General features: G+C 32.4%; 1 protein-coding gene and 1 pseudogene across 3 annotated transcripts in view; one reads left to right on the top strand and one right to left on the bottom strand.

Annotated features, from left to right (window-relative positions):
- Positions 1-2,726, top strand: part of LOC122492224 — a 92,698-nt pseudogene extending 89,972 nt beyond the window's left edge.
- The window catches only part of NAALADL2 (N-acetylated alpha-linked acidic dipeptidase like 2), a 1,353,396-nt gene that overhangs the window by 163,311 nt on the left and 1,168,935 nt on the right, over positions 1-21,150 (bottom strand). For all 3 annotated transcript variants that reach the window (XM_043594881.1, XM_043594879.1, XM_043594880.1), the window contains one exon: positions 8,683-8,778. In XM_043594881.1, the coding sequence (XP_043450816.1) occupies positions 8,683-8,778 (96 nt within the window). The remainder of the gene's footprint in view (positions 1-8,682; positions 8,779-21,150) is intronic.

Raw genomic sequence — 21,150 nt, forward strand, 5'->3', positions numbered from 1 at the left:
GAGACAGAGACAGACAGAGCATGAGCAGGGGAGGGTCAGAGACAGGGAGACACAGAATCCAAAGCAGGCTTCAGGCTCTGAGCTGTCAGCACAAAGCATGATGCAGGGCTCAAACCTGCAAACTGTGAGATCATGACCTGAGCTGAAGTCAGATGCTCGACTAACTGAGCCACCCAGGTGCCCCCAAATATGAAAACTTTATGAAGTAGGCTGACTGTGTCTTTAAAGTTTGTCATATTATTTATAGGTGATCATAGACCTTCCTATCCTGATTTATATCACTAGCATACTTATATTCTATAATAAATACATGTTAAAATCAGCCTTTACGTACATATGACAGAAAAAAGTATGGTTAGAGAGTAACGGCATCTCTACTTATCTTAATATGCAGTAATAAGTATATGCAGTAATATGCCTATCTTTCAATATGATGTAACAAAATATCTACTTTGATGATTAACCTCCCTTTAAAAGGGAGTCAAATTTTGACAGGTTTATATTGTGTAGTAATTTGCTTTTGAGTAATAAAAACAAAAACAAAAAAGAGAAACTGATAGTTTAAGGCATGCCTTTAGAAACTATAATATCTGTGCTATATAATGAAAAACAATAAACCAAACCTCTCTAGGCAAGACAAAATATAGTCAGCACCATTTCCAATTTCAGTAAATGAAGATATTGAGTTTAATTATACATTTATGAAGAAAATATATACCTATAATATTTCCTTTTCAAAGCATAGGAGGTTGGTTTTAATATCCCATCATCTCCCTTGAGTAGCTCCAACCAACATTCTTTATTACAACATACAATCTCTGTATTGAAAATACATATTTGGGATATTTTCTGGCTTAGCTCATGTCATGAAACATAGTGTAGATCCCTATGGAGACCTCTTGCATCTAGTAACAATAATTTGATATAGCAAGAAAAGAATTTCAAAGTATTTTTAAAAATAAAAACAGGAGCTTTAAATCCATAGCTTCAGAATAACCTCAAATGTACAAACAAGATTAAAGAATATCATTACATTTATTTTGTTAAGTACAATACAATATTCTCATATTTTATCCAAAAAGTATATTAATATTAAAGATACTTGGAAGACACTCAGATTTGCTCATTTAGATTAGAAATCATAGCCAGGTTTTTAAGCATGTAAAGATCTCTACCAGAAATTCTATTAGCTCATGAATACAGCATGACTTCGGAATTCAGGAAACTGAATAAAAGATATTTGGTCTCTTCCTTTTTCTCTTACTTTACACAATGCTACTAAGCTATAATTTTTAAGCTATAGCTTAGGATGACAGCTAAAGATAAATAAAATCATTCTGTATTTTAGTCTGCCTTTCTATTCTATAGTTACAAAATGAATAGATTGTTTTAGTGGCTTGTTTTCAGCTACCATGCTTTAAGAATATTAGTATCATAACACCTGGTGCAACCATAATTCAATAATGACATTTAAAATAATTGCAGATTCATATTTCACAAATCATGTGTTTAAAATAAATGATCAGAATATAACTCCATTAATCAAAGTGATCCTGGTTACTCATTTCTAAATGTAACTAATATTAACTGAAATGGTTAAAAATTAAAATTATTTAAATGTTTTTCATCATTGAAGACACCACTATCAGCCTTTACTCATACCACTACAAAATTGAGTTAAAATTTATAGTATAAGTAAGGGCAAATATAACTACATTGTTAGAATACAAACTATATAAGAATTACTATATAAGAATTACTAGCTTTGACTTCCGGGCTTTATACAAGTACTGCCTTATTCATCAATTTTAATCTCTCTGTGACACTTTCTCCACATAAATAATGGGAATAAATACTATATTATCCCTACTATTTTCTTTTTGGAATATTGCAATATCCAAATAATTTTATAAAAGATCTCTATTTTGACATTATATAAGAAAAGGAAGGTATGTATATACATTTAAGAACAATATTTTTAAAACCCCTATATTAAAAACATATTAATATTGAATATCCTGTAATTATTAAAGATAAAGAAATATTTTTTCTTAAATTAGGTGGGAAAAACAATGAAATGACTAATAAATTGGTATTTCTTGAGGAAACTCACAAGCAAAATTAGGTCATTTGCTAGTTTCTATGGAACCACAAGTATAAAGTACTTTTTGTTTTCCTGGATTTACTTTTTATACTCAGAGCTTTAAAAATATAATATAGAGGGGCAAGATAGAGTTCTTGTAGGTCCTGAAACACAGGCTGCAGGAGGTCAGTGTCCAGGGCGGCCTCTGCAGCTATCTACGAATTTTCTTCAGGGAAAGATAAGAGGCTTGGTACCTTAGTGGGGGAAGACAAATATGGAAACCAAAGCTATAAAGACAACAAGCAGTTTTTTTGGCCGTCAAAAATGGGTTATATATCCTATTGAAACTGAGTGGCAAAAACACATTTTTTGTTTGGGATATGGATGGAAGCATGGTGCCCCCAAATGGCATCATTGGCTTCACACTATGACCAATGACCCTCCAACAACAAAACCGCCTACTGCTTGTAAATTCATTTGGATAAACCATAAGTACAGTGTGAGTGGCACTCCAGAACAATGTGTACCTTATTCTATTACTAGAAAGAAGATTCAAGAGTGGGTTCTACCTTCAATACCTTACAAGTGAAGACAATGGAAAATAATTTAAACATGTAAAGTATGGGTTCTTCCCGCAATTGCACTTTTACTACTTACTATTAACTTGATTAAAAATATTTGCTTAAAAAATAAATATTATAACATATATAATAAAAATATAAAAATACATAATAAAATATTCTATATGGGTGGAGAGAGAGAGAGCACATTTGGGGTTCCAGAGGAAAAATACTATTAATCTAATAATGTGATAGCAGCTTTCTTCTGCTTCCCCAAATGGTATATACTGACACTTGATTTTAAATGTCCTTTCCTTCTCAGCATAGCTAAAGTGTTTTGCTTTGTTTATTTTTGATTTGTTGTTGTTTTTTAATGTATGTTTTAGCGAGTGGGGAGGGGGCAGACAGAGAATCCCAAGCAGGCTCCACACTCTTAGCCTGGAGCCCGATGTGGGGCTTGAACATACCAACCATTAGATCATGACCTGAGCCAATACCAAGAGTTGGACACTTAACTGACTGAACCACCCAGGTGCCCCTGTTTTGTTTTGTTTAAAAATATAGTTATCAGTCATCATTTATTGAGTGTATATTATTTAAGAATAAAATGCTAATAAAATATATTTAAAAAGACATAAAATGAATACAGGATGTTACATCAATTAAAAGTAAATCAAAGAAATGGTTAACAAGTCATGTGAACTCTTTATGGATAATAGCAAAAAACTGAGGATCAGGCATAAATGAAGAGAAAAAGAATTTTAAAATTCCAAATCATCAGTTCAGAATGGTCGTCCAATGACCAGTACATTGGATGAATACACTTTTATTTCTGAATTTTTTAAATTTGTGGTAAAATACACATAAAATAGAATTCACCATCAACCATTTTTAAGTGTGTAGTTCAGTGGTACGAAATACATTCATAATGTATGACCAATACCCATCTCTATAACTCTTGCAGCATGTAAACTGAAACTCTATACCCATTAAATAAAAACTCCCCATTCCTACCCCAACCTCAGCCCCTAGCAACCACCATTCTATTTTCTTTCTCCTTGGTTTTGATTACTTTAAGAACAATATATACATGGTATTTGTCATTTTGTGACACTTATGTTTATTTACTTAGCATGATGTCCTCAAGTAGACTATATAATAATTTCCTTCCTTTTTAAGGCTGAACAATATTCCATTGTATATATACATGCCATTTCGCTTATTTATTTATCCATCTATGACACTTGGGATGTTTCCACGTTTTCACTATTGTGAATAATGTTTTTATCAATATAGGTGCAGAAATTCGTTTTCAAGACTTCACTTTCAATTCTATGGGATATATATCCAGAAATGGAATTGGTGGATCAAAATGATAATTCTATTTTCAATTTTTTGAGGAACTGCCATACAGTTTTCTGCAAGAGTTGCACCATTTTATATTCTCACGAACAGTGTACAAGAATTTCAATTTCTCCCCATCCTTGTCATTACTTGGTATTTTTTATTTTGTTTTGTTTTTAATAGTAGCCATCTTAATGGTGTGAGGTTATGGAGAATATGCTCTTGAACCGTTCCTCCTTCTTAGAATATATCTTGTCCTGTGGATTCCATAAACCATTCTACCTTGGGTGTTTTGTCCTTTCCTTGTAATTCTTGTTGCTCTGCATGAATATTGTAGGGTAACATCATCTGCACCATTGGCAATGATGAAAATATTCTATAATCTGTGTGATCCCATGCAGTAATTATTAGCCATATGTGGTCATTAACCACGTGAATTGTGGTTAATGATATCAAGGAAACTAAATTCTAGTTTTATTTAATTTATTTTTAATTTAAATCCACATGTGACAAGTGGTTATTGCATCAGCTAATGCATATTGGATTCCATTTCTTTCTGAGCCCCACCCTCATGTATCCAACTGCTTCCATGACATATTTGTCTAGATGCCCTAAATATCCAAAATTCCACATGTCCAATGGCAAACTCTATCACTTTCTTCAAACCAAATTTTAATTTGGTCAATTCAATAATGTCAACTTTGCCTAAGATGGAGCTATTCAAAGTTTCCTTTACTCTTCACTCTGCTTCATTTCCCATATCCAGTAAATCATATATCCTGTTATTCAAACCTAAAAATGTCTCTTAAATCTGTCTTCTGTTATTCAAAATACAAACCATCATTTCCCACATACTACCACTGACAACCTGCTCTTTAAAGAACTCTCAAAGGGAGCTCATTGACATTAAGATAAATAAAGTTAGTATTTCTTAAATTCTTCAAATGTCACCTTTCTGATAAGTTCTTCAAATCTCCTAGTCAGAAGTATAAACTCCAATCTTCTTTCTTATCGTAACTTGGTCATGTTACTATCACCTTTTTTAGTGTGTTATATTAAATGATTTGCTTACTTGTTTACTCCCTGTACCTGCTCCTATGTCTTAATTTTTTCAAGTATTTTGCTTCATCCTTGGATTATAATAGGCTACAAGAATACTTAGATAACTAATAACAATTTATGAGCTAAATGTTGAAGATTTATAAACATGACTACAAAATTCCTAGGTACAGGAGGAGAAATAAGCCTATTTCAAAACATAAATCCATGGAGATTTTTATTCACTTATTAAAGGATTAAGCAGCTAAAATTTATATTGGTATTTCATTCATGTGTAGTCTTAGAGAAATTAGTTTGGCTTCCGTGATAATTAAAAAAAACAAACGCTATTTTTAAAGATAATTATAGAAGATAAGAAAACATCTTCAACATCAGTGCAGTATGTGTTGTCCTTTGACTTTATCCTGCATCACCTGTCATTGAGGCAATGATGAATTATACCTTTTAGCATCAATATTGAGCCTCATTCATTACTTTCTTAGGTTCCATGCTTTATATCAAAAAGACAAATGCCAAGATAAAGTCAAACTTTGTAAAAAAAAAAAACAAACAGCTTTTTAAAGAACTACAGGACAACATTGGGAAACTACATACTAGGACTCATAGCTCCTACCCCACATATTAGTGCCATCTATTTATTTTCATTTTTTTAAATCCGAAAAACACCAATGATAGATTATTAACTTTTTAATACTTAGAAATTGTAATTTAATTTTATAGAAATCATATTTGTGATCTATAACAAAGGTCTAGACTGCAGTTACTCACTCAGAAAAGATAATAGATTGCATTACATGAACATTTGTCTTAGATGTATATTATTACATTTATTTATTAGAAAAAATAAATATGTGATTTTGTTATAGTGCTATGTATCCAATTCAAATTTTTATGGGGAGAAATAGGAATATAGTATCTTCAATATTTTAATTATGATGATTTCTTAAAAATGTTTTAAAATTGATATAATATCAGTAACTGTGTTTTATCATTTTACAAAGTGTTTTTCCTATTTCACATCATTTTTTTCATAATACAGAGTGACAGAATTTATACCTAGCTGGGTATTTTTATTCAATGTCCATTGCTATTTCTGTAATATCACACTAATACCACTATTATTCTTATTGAAACAAAATATTCTACAGACCTCAATCTTTCCTAATTAAATTTTATATTCTATTTGTACACTAACTTACTAGTGTATTCTCAGAACTTAATTAATTAAATTGTATGCTTTCATATCTAACTTATTTTTTTTTCCTTAAAGGAAAAACTAAATTCAGATAAAGCAGGTAAGAGTCTACTTTGAAGGTATCAGCACTAGTACTTTTTAATGTATTAATAATTATACTCAATTATATCCATATTGCATTTTCAGAAAATGTATGCATCATCTTTTAATCTCACAGAATCCTAGTGAGGAAAGCTGTTATGAGTGTACTCATTTTTGATGTAGAAAATAAAATGCAGTTTTACTAAATAAAATAATAAGTTGGTAACCATGGTAGTAAAACCTCTGTTCCACATCTCCTACTCATGTGCTCTGATCAACCCTACTATATTTATATTTTTATTTTGTTATTGATCAACAAAAATTTGACCTTAAAATAAAGTATCTATAAACTACTTCATTTTATGGTTCCCAGGTTTTCCTGTTGGTAAACTAAGATTGAACTTCTGAAGCACAATTTCTTCCCTTGGCCTAGATCTGCAACATGAGTGGCTACCATAGGTAAACATGATGACTGGGGAGACAGTATCAACATTAGATAAAAATTTCTTTATAAAAAATGTCACAGGACACTTGCTTGTATACTTAGGCGTGTTTTCTTTCTTCATAGATAAAGAATTCTTTCTAAAATCCATTTAATGGGTTAAATATCTGCCTACATATGAAACATATTTGAAAATAAATATAGAACCTGTGGTAATGTCTGTGCACAAATTTGTGTATTCTCTCAAAGGGTGTCTGATTTCCTGTGTTTCACACTACATACTATATATATATATATATATATAGTCAATAGATAGATAGATAGATAGATAGTATGTCAGTATGTAGTGACGATATATATATATATATATATATATAGTCAGTATATATAATATATATATATTCAGGCTATGTTCTATGTTCTCCTACTCCCTTCTTGACCCATCCCTGCTTCCCAATATGCTGCTAGGAACTGCACTGTGGCCAAGACATCATGAAGCAAGAATCAGTGTGAGTTTACACCTCTTGTTATATACCTGATATCAATATGGACTCAAAATTATCCATTCCACAAAAATCCAATAAATTCTCAAAAAAAGGAGAAAATATTACTATTCCATTGCCCTAAAATCCTCTAATGCTTCTCTTAAAAATAAGTAAATAAACGTAGACTCTAAATATCCAGAATTCTTGAATAAATACACACACATGTACATACTCTCATCTAAACACATACAAATATACACTAATTAAATAGATAGCTATAGATATCATTTTTTATCTATCAGTCTATCATCCCTATAAGTATTAAGAATATAGTTAAGATCTTAAATACCAAGGACCTATTATTTAGGGGCTATTTCCATGTTGCTACATCCAAATAAAAATGGGTATCAAAGGATGGATATATTCAAAACTAAATTAAGACTCAGGAATAAATTGCAAAGCAAAGAATTATAAATGTAGTTAAGATTCAGATATTTTGAGCTTGGGAGCATTTTAGGTAAAATGTGCTCCAAACTCCTCTTATTTCAAAAGTTCAGAAAAAACAAATGCACAGCTTAAAAAAAAAAAAGAAAGAAAGAAAGCTATGATAGATCTAGAATATAGTTTGTATTCCGAGTTCATTCTATTGCCACTCATTGAGTTTGTTCATTACATCACATCTCTGTTTATGAAGAGGAGAAAAATAGCCTTGTAAAATTTCACTAAGATGATTTAAGAATGATTCAATCTTTCAACTAAGCATATATAAATATGGATTCTTTTTTGAAATGTTGAAATGCAAAAATTCTCTATAAATTCCAGCCCCCAAAGAGAAGTTATGACACATTAAACAAATAGTTGGTAAAAGTAAAAATTCATATGATGTCAGGTAATGCCAGAATATTAACTTCATTTACTCCATACTGTACAATTTAATTTTCTCCATATTATAAACTCACAGATAAGAGTTTTAAGCAAAAATATAGGTATGACCATTGTAGTGTAAAAACATTGATTATAAATGCAGTCTTTATTTTTTTAATGCAACGACAAAGTACCACCACAAACAACCAAGTATCTTAAGTATTGACACAAAACTTTGAAGATGCAGAAAATCAAAGATGCATTTTATACTGCCCTTAATCAAGGGGTATACTTGAGATTATACCACAATCTACTTTCAGATTAAGAAAAAAAACCTAATTGTTTTATTAAAGATTGGTTTTCATTACAAATCATGTTATTGGTTTCTAGGATTTTGCCTGAGACCTTTATCATTCTTACTCCTTAGTAAAATAAGAGGAGGTACTTAAATTTCTTTCAAATACATTTTATAAATGAAAGTATAAATTTTCTCTTGATTGGTTATTTTCTTTTCCTCCATCTATCAACAAAAAGAACAAAACTTGCTCATGAATGCATTTATCTCCTACCTTGGTAATGGTTTCATGAAGGTGGAAAAAAGGATCCATTTCTTCAATTTTTGCTGCACGTTTAAGGAAAAGGGCCTCAGAGAGAAAACTTGGACCCTGTGGAAAATCAGAAAAGAAACATTTAAGACTCTTCATTGATTTTGTTTTTCAAGTGCTTATTGGATTTTCTTTAAAGATTCAAAAGGACTCTAAATTGCTTTAAGGTTTCTGTTGATTGTTGGCCTTCGTTCTACTGATCTAATTAACTAATTGCAGAATACTTATAAATTAAAATGAGTAGAATTCTATAACTTTTAGCTGTATTTACAAAAAATGTTTTTTTTAATTCAGAAGAGATAGTTCTTTGCAGAACCCCCACTTTTTTTCAAATGCAGACTTATATGTAGAGTAAGACACCTTGATGACAAAACCCATATCTGAATTTCCTTCTCCGCTTTATATATTATTTTTATGTTTTAAGGCTGTTAGAATGGAATGTTATTGATAAACATGTTTACCATCTATAAAAGCTCAGGAAAAAGTGTGCATGATATTTTAAATATTGCAAAACTCACTTCAAAGCAATAGTAAGATATTTTGCTTAGATTGGTTTCATGGCTTTACATGCTGCCAATAAAATAATAGCATGCTGGTTGTTATCACAACCTTAGTGTTAAGATGGTTGAAATTAATCAGGAAAACTTAAACCAGTCATTTTGTACTTCCACATGTAGACATATTTCAGGATGTAAGAAGACACAGGATACTGAAAATGTTGAAATCTACTATGGTCTAAATACTTATGCTAAACTAAAATTCCTATATTGAAATCCTAATCTCTAAAGTATTCATATTAGAAGGTGGGGCATTGGGGAGGTGATTAGTTTATGAGGGCTTCAGTCTTGTAATTGGGATTAGTGCCCTTACAAAAGAGGTTCCACATAACTCCCTATCCCCTTCCTTCATGTGAGGATAGAACAAGAAGTTTGCAACCTGGAAGAGACTCCTCATTCAGCCACATTGGCATCCTGATCTTGGACTTCCTGCCTCCAGAACTGTGAAAAATAAGTTTCAGTTGCTTATCATGCCACTCAGTCTGTGATACTTTATTGAAGCCATCTGAAAGGGCTAAGACACTATCTAAAATAATGATCTTGTAGTTATCAACCTTATTATTATCCCATGATATGATGCTATTTACTATATAAATATAGCTTTTACTTGAAAACCTGAAGTAACTAGGATTTGTCTAGAAAATAGAAGAGTAGGGGAAGGATATATGTATGTATGTAGACTATTGAATGATTGATAATCTTTCTGAAGGCTACCATGGAGAAGGAAGATTCAACCCAATCTAACCATCAATGACTACAAAAGGGTAACAAATTTAAACTGAATTATATTAGAACTTTTTCAAAAAGCTATTTATTAGAGCAATCCAACAGCAGAACAGACTACTTTGGGATATATCAATGATGGGAAAGAAAGTTAGGATGATGTAGTTGATGGACTCTGAAGTCATGTAGATGACAACTAAAACCAACATACTAGTAATTCCCTATAATCAGGCATACTCTTCACTTCCTATTTTGAACAAGACTGTGATCAAAAAAAGTAATTTAGCTGTTTTCTGTAGTATATATCCACTTTTGGATAATAAAACCATGAATCAACCAAGTGTCTTATGTATCTAGACAAACAAATTACTTATAAAAAAATTGTTTTATATTCCTCTCCTCATTTTGCCCTACAATCTGAAACTAATTTGTCAGAAAGTGAACCCAGCCTCAATCAGTACTCCACTTTTGAAGACTTATCATAAAACCACACAACTCAATCTAAAATATCATAAATGTACTTCCCTAATCTCTCCATTTTGAGAGTCTACTAATAATCAGTGTTACAGGTTGAATAAGTCATAAATTGAAGTTCTAAACTTCAGTATTTCAGAATCTGATATTATTTGGAAATAGGTCATCACAGATGTAACCAGCTAATTTAGAATGAGGTCATACTGGAGTAGAATGGGTCCCTAATACAATATGACTAGTGTCCTTATAAAAAGAGAATATCTGGAAATAGATGTGCACACAGGGAGAAAACCATGTGAACAAGAAGACAGAGATTGGAGTGATGATTCTACAAGCCAAAGAACTCGAAAGACTTCCAGAAAACCACCAGAAGCTGATCAAGAGTCTTGAGACAGATTTTTTTTGTCACAGGCCTCAGAAGGAACCAACTCTGATACCACCTTGAATAATGTATACATACTCAATCTGTGGTGATTGTTATGGCAGCTCTAGGAAACTAATACACTTAGTCAAGATGCTATTCTTTCTTTTTTAAAATTTTTTTATGTTTTTATTTTATATTTGAGAGAGAGGGAGAGAGAAAGTGAGCAGAGGAGGGGCAGAGAGACGGTGACCGAATCTGAAACAGGCTCCAAACTCTGAGCTGTCAGCACAGAGCCTGATGTGAGGCTTGAATTCAAGAGCAGTGAGATCATGACCTGAGCCAAAGTTGGACAGTTTACCTACTGAGCTACCTAGGCACCCTAAGATGCTTTTCTTTCTCACTGCAATAGGTTTAATAAACTTATTTTTTTGAAGCATTTTGGGCAGTCAACACAGATCTACATTAAATGTTGGCTTTGCCACTTAATAATTATGTCCTTTTAAGCATCTTAATCTCCAAAGCATTAGTTACCACATCTAAAAGACTTAAATAACATATACTTCACAGAGATGTGAACTGTCCAAAGTCTTCCACATAGGCGATATTATATTAGTGGCATTGATGATGAAGCTAATAGTAATAAATATCATAATGATACTGATAAGTGTGGTATGATGTGGTAATTACAGTAGAATGCTAAAGGACTAAAGGAAATCAAAAGAACCCTCTATAATCCCATGACAAACAGTACATAGTTTGCATTTAGACATGCTTATTTTTTTGAAGAGAGATATCTTTGAATTAACTGTATTAAAAGAATGACATGAATAATTTGTGTCATTCATTTTCATTTAATAATTTAAGCATGGAGTCCTTAAAAAGTTTGCTTCGTGAGTAGTTTTAAAAAAACTTGAAATAATTTTATCTTATTAGTTTACACAGCAAAACAAAGCTTCATAAATAGTGCAAAGGTAAAATATCAGCCAGCCTCAGACTGAATGATCCCATAGAAGAGAAAGAGGGAGTTACAATTAATTAGGTTTTTATTGAACTTTCAATTATTTAGTAGCAGTACATGTTAATTTAAATTATCCATATGAGTCTTATCCTCCAGTGTAATCCCTTTTTCTCTTATTCCTTCACGTATCTTTTGCTATACCATTCTTTGTTTCTAGTGCCAAATTTAAGTATTTAAAAAAACATATATGTGACCCTTCTATATGCCATTTACTCTACTAAATGAAGGACATGATCCTTAAATTTCATTAAGTTTAATCTAATGGGATTTGGACACATAATACATCAAATATCATTGTCTTTGAAAAGATTGAGATACTACCATTCTTTACATATATGTGTGTATATATACATATATACATAAATACATATATATAATTATATTTCTTATATAGGTATTTATATATATTTATATGAAAAGATTAAAAGAAGGATATATGCTTTATGAAGGTTTTCTACTACTATTACCTTAAGTATGAATGATTGCTGTTTAATAATGGCTCCCATTTGTAGATGAAGAGTGGGAAGTTGAGCACCATTAACTACTTAGAAAGCACTTTTGCTTAGAACAATTATTGATAGATTAAAATAAAGAAATAAATCAAGATATATGAAAAACTTAACACTGTATGTCCTCCACATGAAGTTCATAATAAAAATATTACATAAGAAGGGATATTGAGATGAAAAGTCTATCTAGCATATGGTGTAAAATCCCATTGGTCTCCTCAGTACTAACTTACTTGTCCTTTCTGTAACATTTCACCATATTCAGGATACCTCCCTTCTTTCAACTCTTTTGTCTAAAGTCGACCCTGCTGGTTTTCCACTTGTATATTACTTTCTATGTGAACTGGATTTCCTTTTCCATTTTGAATGCTACTGTCATTTCTAAGTGGTCTCCTCTCAGTATTCTCTTTTCCACAGGCTCCCTAGTGGTTTTATCTACTTTTCTGGCTTCAACTACCATCTTCAAAATGACAGTTTCCAAATCTTTATCTCTAGACTTGATTTTTTATTTTTAGTTCATTATTTTTGTTTCTTCATGAGATCCTTTGGATATATCAACTTATGTTCCAAATCATGATCATGTATTTCACCAATTGTTGCCTTCATTTGTTATCTTGGATGATAGCATCGTATCTATATTTTGCCTATGCTTATGTACATATTTTGAAATTTTATGCCTTTGTGGCTCCAATGTCTCTCACCCTTTGTACCCCATAACTGCATTAGCCAATTATCTTCTAATCCATGTATTTAGACAATTTTTTACAAGTTTCTATCCATTGCTATAGTCTAGTTATTTATTACTTTTACCCAAACTATGGTCTCTACTGACTATAGACCAAAGTTTAATTTTTTTTAATGTTTATTTTTGACAGGGAGAGAGTGACACAGCATGAGTGGGAGGGGGCAGAGAGAGGGAGATGAAGAATTTGAAGAAGGTTCCAGGTTCTGAGCTGTCAGCACTGAGCCCATGAGGGGCTTGAACTCATGGACTAGGAGATCATGACCTGAGGTGAAGTTGGAGGTTTAACTGACTGACTGAGCCACCCAGGCACCCCCAAAGCTTAAATCTATTAGAATGATATTTCACAAACAGGTCCTAGCCTATCATTTTTTTCTTTCACCTTTAAGCAATTCTTTCTTTCCCATAAACTAATTTGCACCATTTCTGTACAGCTTCTGCTTATATCACAGAAGGCTATTCACCAAACTAAACCCACTCTTACTTTTACTATCTCTATTCCTATACTTAGACTATTTCTTCATCTGCTTGAAATGTTCTTCCTTAATCTGGTTACCAGGCTTCTTTCTGCAATTGTTTCCCTTGATCCTCACCAACCCATCAGAGTTCCTCGTTCCCTTGTCAGTGTTTCCATGTCATTTTACGTTACTTTTACTCATCATGTATTACACTGTGCTTTGTTATATTTCTGTTTTCCTTTACTATACTGTAAGCCTTTTAAGACATGGACTCCCTTTATTATTAAAATAGTAAAAAATGCTGGACTTTTTGTGTAAGTCATTAATCTCTCCATCTTAGTAGCATCAATCCATAAGGTTGAAAAACGTAAACATGCTAGTCCTCATCTCAGAGAGTTCACGTTAGAAGTAAGCAAAGAAATAAAGCATATAAATATGCTCAGGAAGGAGGAAAGGACTATATTACAAGTGGGTTGTGCTTGCTTTTTATTACATTTGTCAAGAATTGCTTTTTTATGTAATCAAAAGTTAGAGTTTTGAAATTTAAATCACTATAAGTAGGTGTTTGCATATTGAACTCAATGTGAAATTTCTCTTTTAAAATTTACAACTATTAAGGTTTGAAAGCCACTTCCATAAGTGACAGTAATTTCTTGGAGGGTTTTGGACAGATCAAGTGATATTTTCAAGTGTATGTTGAGGATGGCCCACATAGACACATATATGGGGGATACATTTTAAAAAGATATGATGGGAAACAGGGAGTTTACACGGAATGCTATTGTAGTACTACAGTGGGAAAATGTGAGAGACTAACCCAGGACAGTGGTAGTAAAAACAGAGAGGAAGGGATGAGTTTGATAAATATTTAAGATAAAGTGCTTGGTAATTAATTGCATGTAAAAATCTTAAAAAGGAATCAAGATTGCAAGTATTTCTAGATTTGATAAAATGAGTGGATACAAATTTCATTACTTTAGAAAATATAGAAACATATGAAGCTTTAGGACAGAAAAATTAAATTTTAAACATTTGAAGTAAGGTATTTGTGAGATATTCATATTAAGTTATCCCAGAAGACGAGTGACTATATTATTCATGACCTGTTTGGTTCAAGACCAACTTCTAAACTCAAATAAAATTAATTTAAGCATGCACATAGTAATCAAAATGTAAAGAGGACCATATGTAGTAGTCTTTGAAGTATATTGAATGTAATACAGAACTTTGAGTGATAGTGAGATCTCTGAATGGCACTGATATTTAAGAAAAAGTAAAAACAAAACCCATGAAAATATTATCGATAGAATAATCAGAGAAAGTAAACAGCAGCATATGAGTTTGATTTTATGGAAGTCAAAAAGGTAGAGGATGTCTGGAATGAATAATCAATGCTTCAAAGGAAGTAAAGAAATATAGTAAGATGAAAAGTATCCATTAAAAGTAGATTTCATTAAAAGTAGATTTCAAAGATTCCTGGTGTCTTTTGTCAGAGGGGTCTCTGTGGATTAGTGGGAACAGGAGACAACACAATCAGTTGAGGAATAAATGTGAGAAGTGAAACACTAACTATGAAATTCTATTTCATATAGAATAACTATTATTCTCTCCAGAAATTCAGGTTAGGTTGAAAAGTTAAAAAAATATTATCATGGCATAAAGAGAGTGAAAGAATCAAGGAAAAGTTTTATTTGTTGTGTTTTAGACAGGATTGATGTGGACATATTTTGTGGGCATATTGTGAGAGAAAGCATCCAGAAGATAAGAAGAGATTTTAAAAGACAGGAAAATTTTAGGGAAATAAATAGATCATAGTCTGGAATGGAAGAAATTAAACGCTCAGTAAAATTACCCAGAAAACAGAATAGAGGAGCCATTGAAGAGAAAGGTGTTGAAATGAGGGTAGGATATAAATATGATAGAAGACGGTGTTAGTACATATACAGAGGTAAAGAAAACACTCAAAAGTCATATTTAATTCATTTCTGGACTAGACTGAGTTGACTAAACTTTAATGTACTACCATACCAAATAGACCCTTTGCATGTTTCTTTTTAGAAATAACCATTTAAGGAGCACCTTGGTGGCTCAGTCAGTTAAGCATCTATTCAATTTCAGCTCAGGTCATGATCTCGGGGTTGTGAGATCAAGTGCCATGTCATCAGGCTCCGCGGCCTGCTTGGGATTCTCCCTCTCTCTCTGCCTCTCCCCTGCTCTCTCAAATTAATAAGTAAACAAACAAACAAACAAACTTAAAAAAAGAAATAATCATTTAAAATATTTAATTCATGTAGGTTTAATGGCTGTTGATCTAAACAAAAACATTCTGCACATGCATTTTCTATGTAGTTGGCACTTAATGAACATGACCTGGATGAATAGAATAATATTAAACACACATACATATATTTAAGGTGGGAATTATTATGATCCTCTCTTTATTTTTTATTTTTTTATATGAAATTTATTGACAAATTGGTTTCCATACAACACCCAGTGCTCATCCCAAAAGGTGCCCTCCTCAATACCCATCACCCACCCTCCCCTCCCTCCCACCCCCCATCAACCCTCAGTTTGTTCTCAGTTTTTAACAGTCTCTTATGCTTTGGCTCTCTCCCACTCTAACCTCTTTTTTTTTTTTTTCCTTCCCCTCCTCCATGGGTTTCTGTTGAGTTTCTCAGGATCCACATAAGAGTGAAACCATATGGTATCTGTCTTTCTCTGTATGGCTTATTTCACTTAGCATCACACTCTCCAGTTCCATCCACGTTGCTACAAAAGGCCATATTTCATTTTTTCTCATTGCCACGTAGTACTCCATTGTGTATATAAACCACAATTTCTTTATCCATTCATCAGTTGATGGACATTTAGGCTCTTTCCATAATTTGGCTATTGTTGAGAGTGCTGCTATGAACATTGGGGTACAAGTGGCCCTATGCATCAGTACTCCTGTATCCCTTGGATAAATTCCTAGCAGTGCTATTGCTGGGTCATAGGGTAGGTCTCTTTTTAATTTTCTGAGGAACCTCCACACTGCTTTCCAGAGCGGCTGCACCAATTTGCATTCCCACCAACAGTGCAAGAGGGTTCCCGTTTCTCCACATCCTCTCCAGCATCTATAGTCTCCTGATTTGTTCATTTTGGCCACTCTGACTGGCGTGAGGTGATACTTGAGTGTGGTTTTGATTTGTATTTCCCTGATAAGGAGCGACGCTGAACATCTTTTCATGTGCCTGTTGGCCATCCGGATGTCTTCTTTAGAGAAGTGTCTATTCATGTTTTCTGCCCATTTCTTCACTGGGTTATTTGTTTTTCGGGTGTGGAGTTTGGTGAGCTCTTTATAGATTTTGGATACTAGCCCTTTGTCCGATATGTCATTTGCGAATATCTTTTCCCATTCCGTTGGTTGCCTTTTAGTTTTGTTGGTTGTTTCCTTTGCTGTGCAGAAGCTTTTTATCTTCATAAGGTCCCAGTAATTCACTTTTGCTTTTAATTCCCTTGCCTTTGGGGATGTGTCGAGTAAGAGATTGCTACGGCTGAGGTCAGAGAGGTCTTTTCCTGCTTTCTCCTCTAAGGTTTTGATGGTTTCCTGTCTCACGTTCAGGTCCTTTATCCATTTTGAGTTTATTTTTGTGAATGGTGTGAGAAAGTGGTCTAGTTTCAACCTTCTGCATGTTGCTGTCCAGTTCTCCCAGCACCATTTGTTAAAGAGGCTGTCTTTTTTCCATTGGATGTTCTTTCCTGCTTTGTCAAAGATGAGTTGGCCATACGTTTGTGGGTCTAGTTCTGGGGTTTCTATTCTATTCCATTGGTCTATGTGTCTGTTTTTGTGCCATGATCCTCTCTTTACAAATGGGGAATTGAGAACCAATGAGTTCCCCACATTAGCCCAAGGTGATACCATAAGTAAGCGGTACAGCCTGGATTCAGGCCCAGGTTTTTCTGACTCCATAGCCCACACTTTCATTCCTATGCCATGCCTACTCTTTACTGCCAAAATTCTCCTTAGCCAAAGATTTTAGTTGTTTGAATTTAAGAGAAAAAGGATGACTTCTACCACCTCTTGTTACAATTTCCTCTAAGACTTAATCTATTCAACATAAACAGCATAAACACTATGTACCATTAAAGGGTATAATCAAAGACTCCCTGCTTAGACTAAATAAAGTTGAACCTAAGAAGTCTCATGTGCACTTCCCTCATTGCAATATTCTCCTTTCTGCAATAAGAGAATATACACATCAATACTTAAATTTAATATGTGAAATTAAAACACTTGCAGGCTTTGAATGGCACTGACATTCATAATGTGCTGGGCTGAGAAAAAAAGGTAATTACAGTCATAATTTTGAAACATAACATTCTCATTACTATTCAAAGTACAACAGACCTCAAATAATGTGGAGTTTAAACGGAAGTGTAACAATCCAAGGGTCAAATGTGGAACAATATTAGGACATTACTTTCTGAATTCATTCATGTTTTTTCAATTCAATTATTTTTTCAAGTTCTAGGAAAGTCCATAGCATTGGCTTTATTGAAAATATTGAAAATATTCAAGGTGCCTTTATAGTTCTATTCATATTGATACAGCATCCTAATTTTAGACTTAAATGAGACATTAGAAATCTTAATTTAACCCAGATACATGAGTAAAACATGTAAAATTAAAATGGTTAAATAATTTTCCAAAAATTGCAAAACAGTTTTTGGAAAGCCAATACTAAAAGTTGCCTCTGTGTGTGTGTATGTGTCTGTTGTGTGCACATTCTTTAAACATTTTGCATTTTCCTATAAAGTACTTTTAAGAAGGGGATAATAATTGTAATAGGTCTTATAGATGCATATCATTTAAATGAATTCATGAGGAATTTTTGGTCTTAAAGTTCTTAAATGCCAACAAGATACTTTTATAGGATCCAATCTTCATATTTTAGACTTTCATTCAGCTAATTTCCTTTATATATCTTTCCCTCTTTCACCTCTTAATCATCGAACGTGTGCCTGTCTTATACACACCATGCATCATTAAATAGTCTGTGGTTATGCTTTGTTTTGTTTTATATCACACTTTCTAGACAGATCAGGAGGCAGGGAAAGCTAAGTTATAGCAACAACAACAACAACAAAAACAACAAAAACATGTTCTTAGCACAACATTTTACAAATTAAGGCATTTCCTAATAAATTCCTTTAGCTAATAAATTGATGGTAAATAATTAAGATTAGGTAAAAAGATCCCACCAAACTATTAAACTTTCTTAATAAACATTAATTCTTCTATATAGTAAAATAAATGAGTAGTGCTTATTAATACTTCCATAACTGTGCTGCTGTTATAAATAAAAGAATAACATCTGACAAAATACATGCTTTAATGACAAGAGGAGCAGTACTAACAATATTCTTATTAACATATAGTAAATGTATATGCATTAAATAAATACAATAATCAATTTTAAAATACCCATATTTATGTGTTTTATACATTTTGAATAAAATATATGAATGTATTTATATTATATAGAAATATGTGCTGTTTATATAAAAATACATAATATTTAATATCTGTCTATAGTAAATAAATGATAAATAATCCTTATATAGTATAATAAACATATAATAAATACATAAAACTAATAAATAGTATTGAATGCTCAACAGTATTTATTGAATACTTGATATACGGCAAGTTACCTAAATTCTCTGTGCCTCAGCTTTCTCATCTGCAAAATTAATTGTAACAAAATCTACTCGTAAAAGCATAAGGATTAAATGAATTAATATATGTACACCATTTAGAATAATGCCTAGAACTGTTTATCTAAGTAGCAACTCTGTCAGAAAGGTATTATTGTCCCCAGTTTGCTGAGGAAGGAAATTGAGGTTTAAGATGAAGGATGAAGAAATTTGCTAAGGAAATACATTTACTCATCGGCAGGATTTTAACCTAAACATAGGACTCATTCACTCTCATTAATGCAGTGGCCATTAAATACCAGTTCATACAGTAGTGTTGTAGTCTAGTCTATACAAAATTAGATAATAATGTTGCAGAGTTCTTTTTTTCATAAAATTAACTATATGCTAATTAAAGACCTATGTTAATTTTTTTTCTAAAATTTTGTTCTTTCAACTATCATCTGATATTAAAACATTTTTCCTTTTAGGAAATAAATTGAAAGTAGATGGCAGTTGTTTTTTATTTGTTTTGTCTTAATGTACTTAACTGGTAAATTTAAAGTATGTCAGTCTCAGTATTTTTATTTTTTGATTCATTTCATGTGTCATCAAAAAAAGGTAAAATCTAAGAAGTATTGATTAAATCCTTTAGGTTTTTTTCATCATATCAGATTTAGAGATAGAAGTATCTTCAATGAATTTATTCAAAATTTTCATGGTTGCATACCTTGTGTGAGAACTGAAATTTCAGCTTCGGTCAGTTGGGCCTTATACATGCATTTACACCTACGTCACTCTATCAAACTGTACAATTCCACTACTTCAATAATATACAGCCTAAGAAGGTTAGTAGGCATCTTCATGAATGTAAAACAATAAAGATAAACTACTTACCTGAAATACGTCTTATAATTTAAGCCAGAGTTCCTAAATATTTTTAAGCCAAGTACCACTTTTAAATAAACATTAAATATCTTGACTATTTCAGAGATTCTGGCATGGACACTCTATGTGAGTAAAGTATTAGGGAGGGATGTCAGGATCTTATACTCTCCTTTAGAACCACTTGCAAGAAAAAGATTTGTATTTATATGCAGATTTTCCCCAAGGTAAAGAAAATGTCTACAGATAGTTATACCCTAAATTAGAGATCATGTCAATCCTTATGTTCTATAATATGCACTAAAAATATTTTATGTATAATGAATAATAGATAAATATATAATACTAATAAGGCATACTGCAAAAAAACCCCTCAATTAATTCTTATAAAATAGCACATACTAGTTTATGATTACTCCACTTTGTAGATGAAGAAACTGAGGCACAGTGAGTTTAAATATCTTGCTCAAGCGGTAAAACTGGGAAGTGAACCCAGGCAGTACCTGTGTTCTTAACCATATAAATATACTGTCTATGTAATTACTCTGGGGCGTCTGGGTGGCTCAGTCGTTTAAGCATCGGACTTCCGCTCAGGTCATGATCCCACGGTTCCTGGGTTTGAGCCCCGCGTCCGGCTCTGTGCTGACAGCTCAGAGCCTGGAGCCTGCTTCAGATTCTGTGACTCCCTCTCTCTACCCCTCCCCCCGTCGTGCTCTGTCTCTTTCTGTCTCTCACAAATAAATAAATGTTAAAATATACTGTCTATGTTTATAATACGGTATAGTATTAACAAACATTCCTTAGAGTCTTTACAGGTGAGAAAAAATGAAATCCCTGTTCACTTCATATACATTTCATATATGAATAAAATACACAACTGTGCATAATGTTGTGATTTAAAATCTTTGCTGGCCCAGAACCTCTATTTGCCTGGGGAGTTCATCTCTTCTTCAGTAATTTTAGATCCACACACTCTTCTATTGTATTTCAGTTTTTAAAACAGACTATATGAAACTAAAA

Source organism: Prionailurus bengalensis, chromosome C2 (genome assembly GCF_016509475.1).
Source record: "Prionailurus bengalensis isolate Pbe53 chromosome C2, Fcat_Pben_1.1_paternal_pri, whole genome shotgun sequence".
NCBI classification, from domain to species: Eukaryota; Metazoa; Chordata; class Mammalia; order Carnivora; family Felidae; genus Prionailurus; species Prionailurus bengalensis.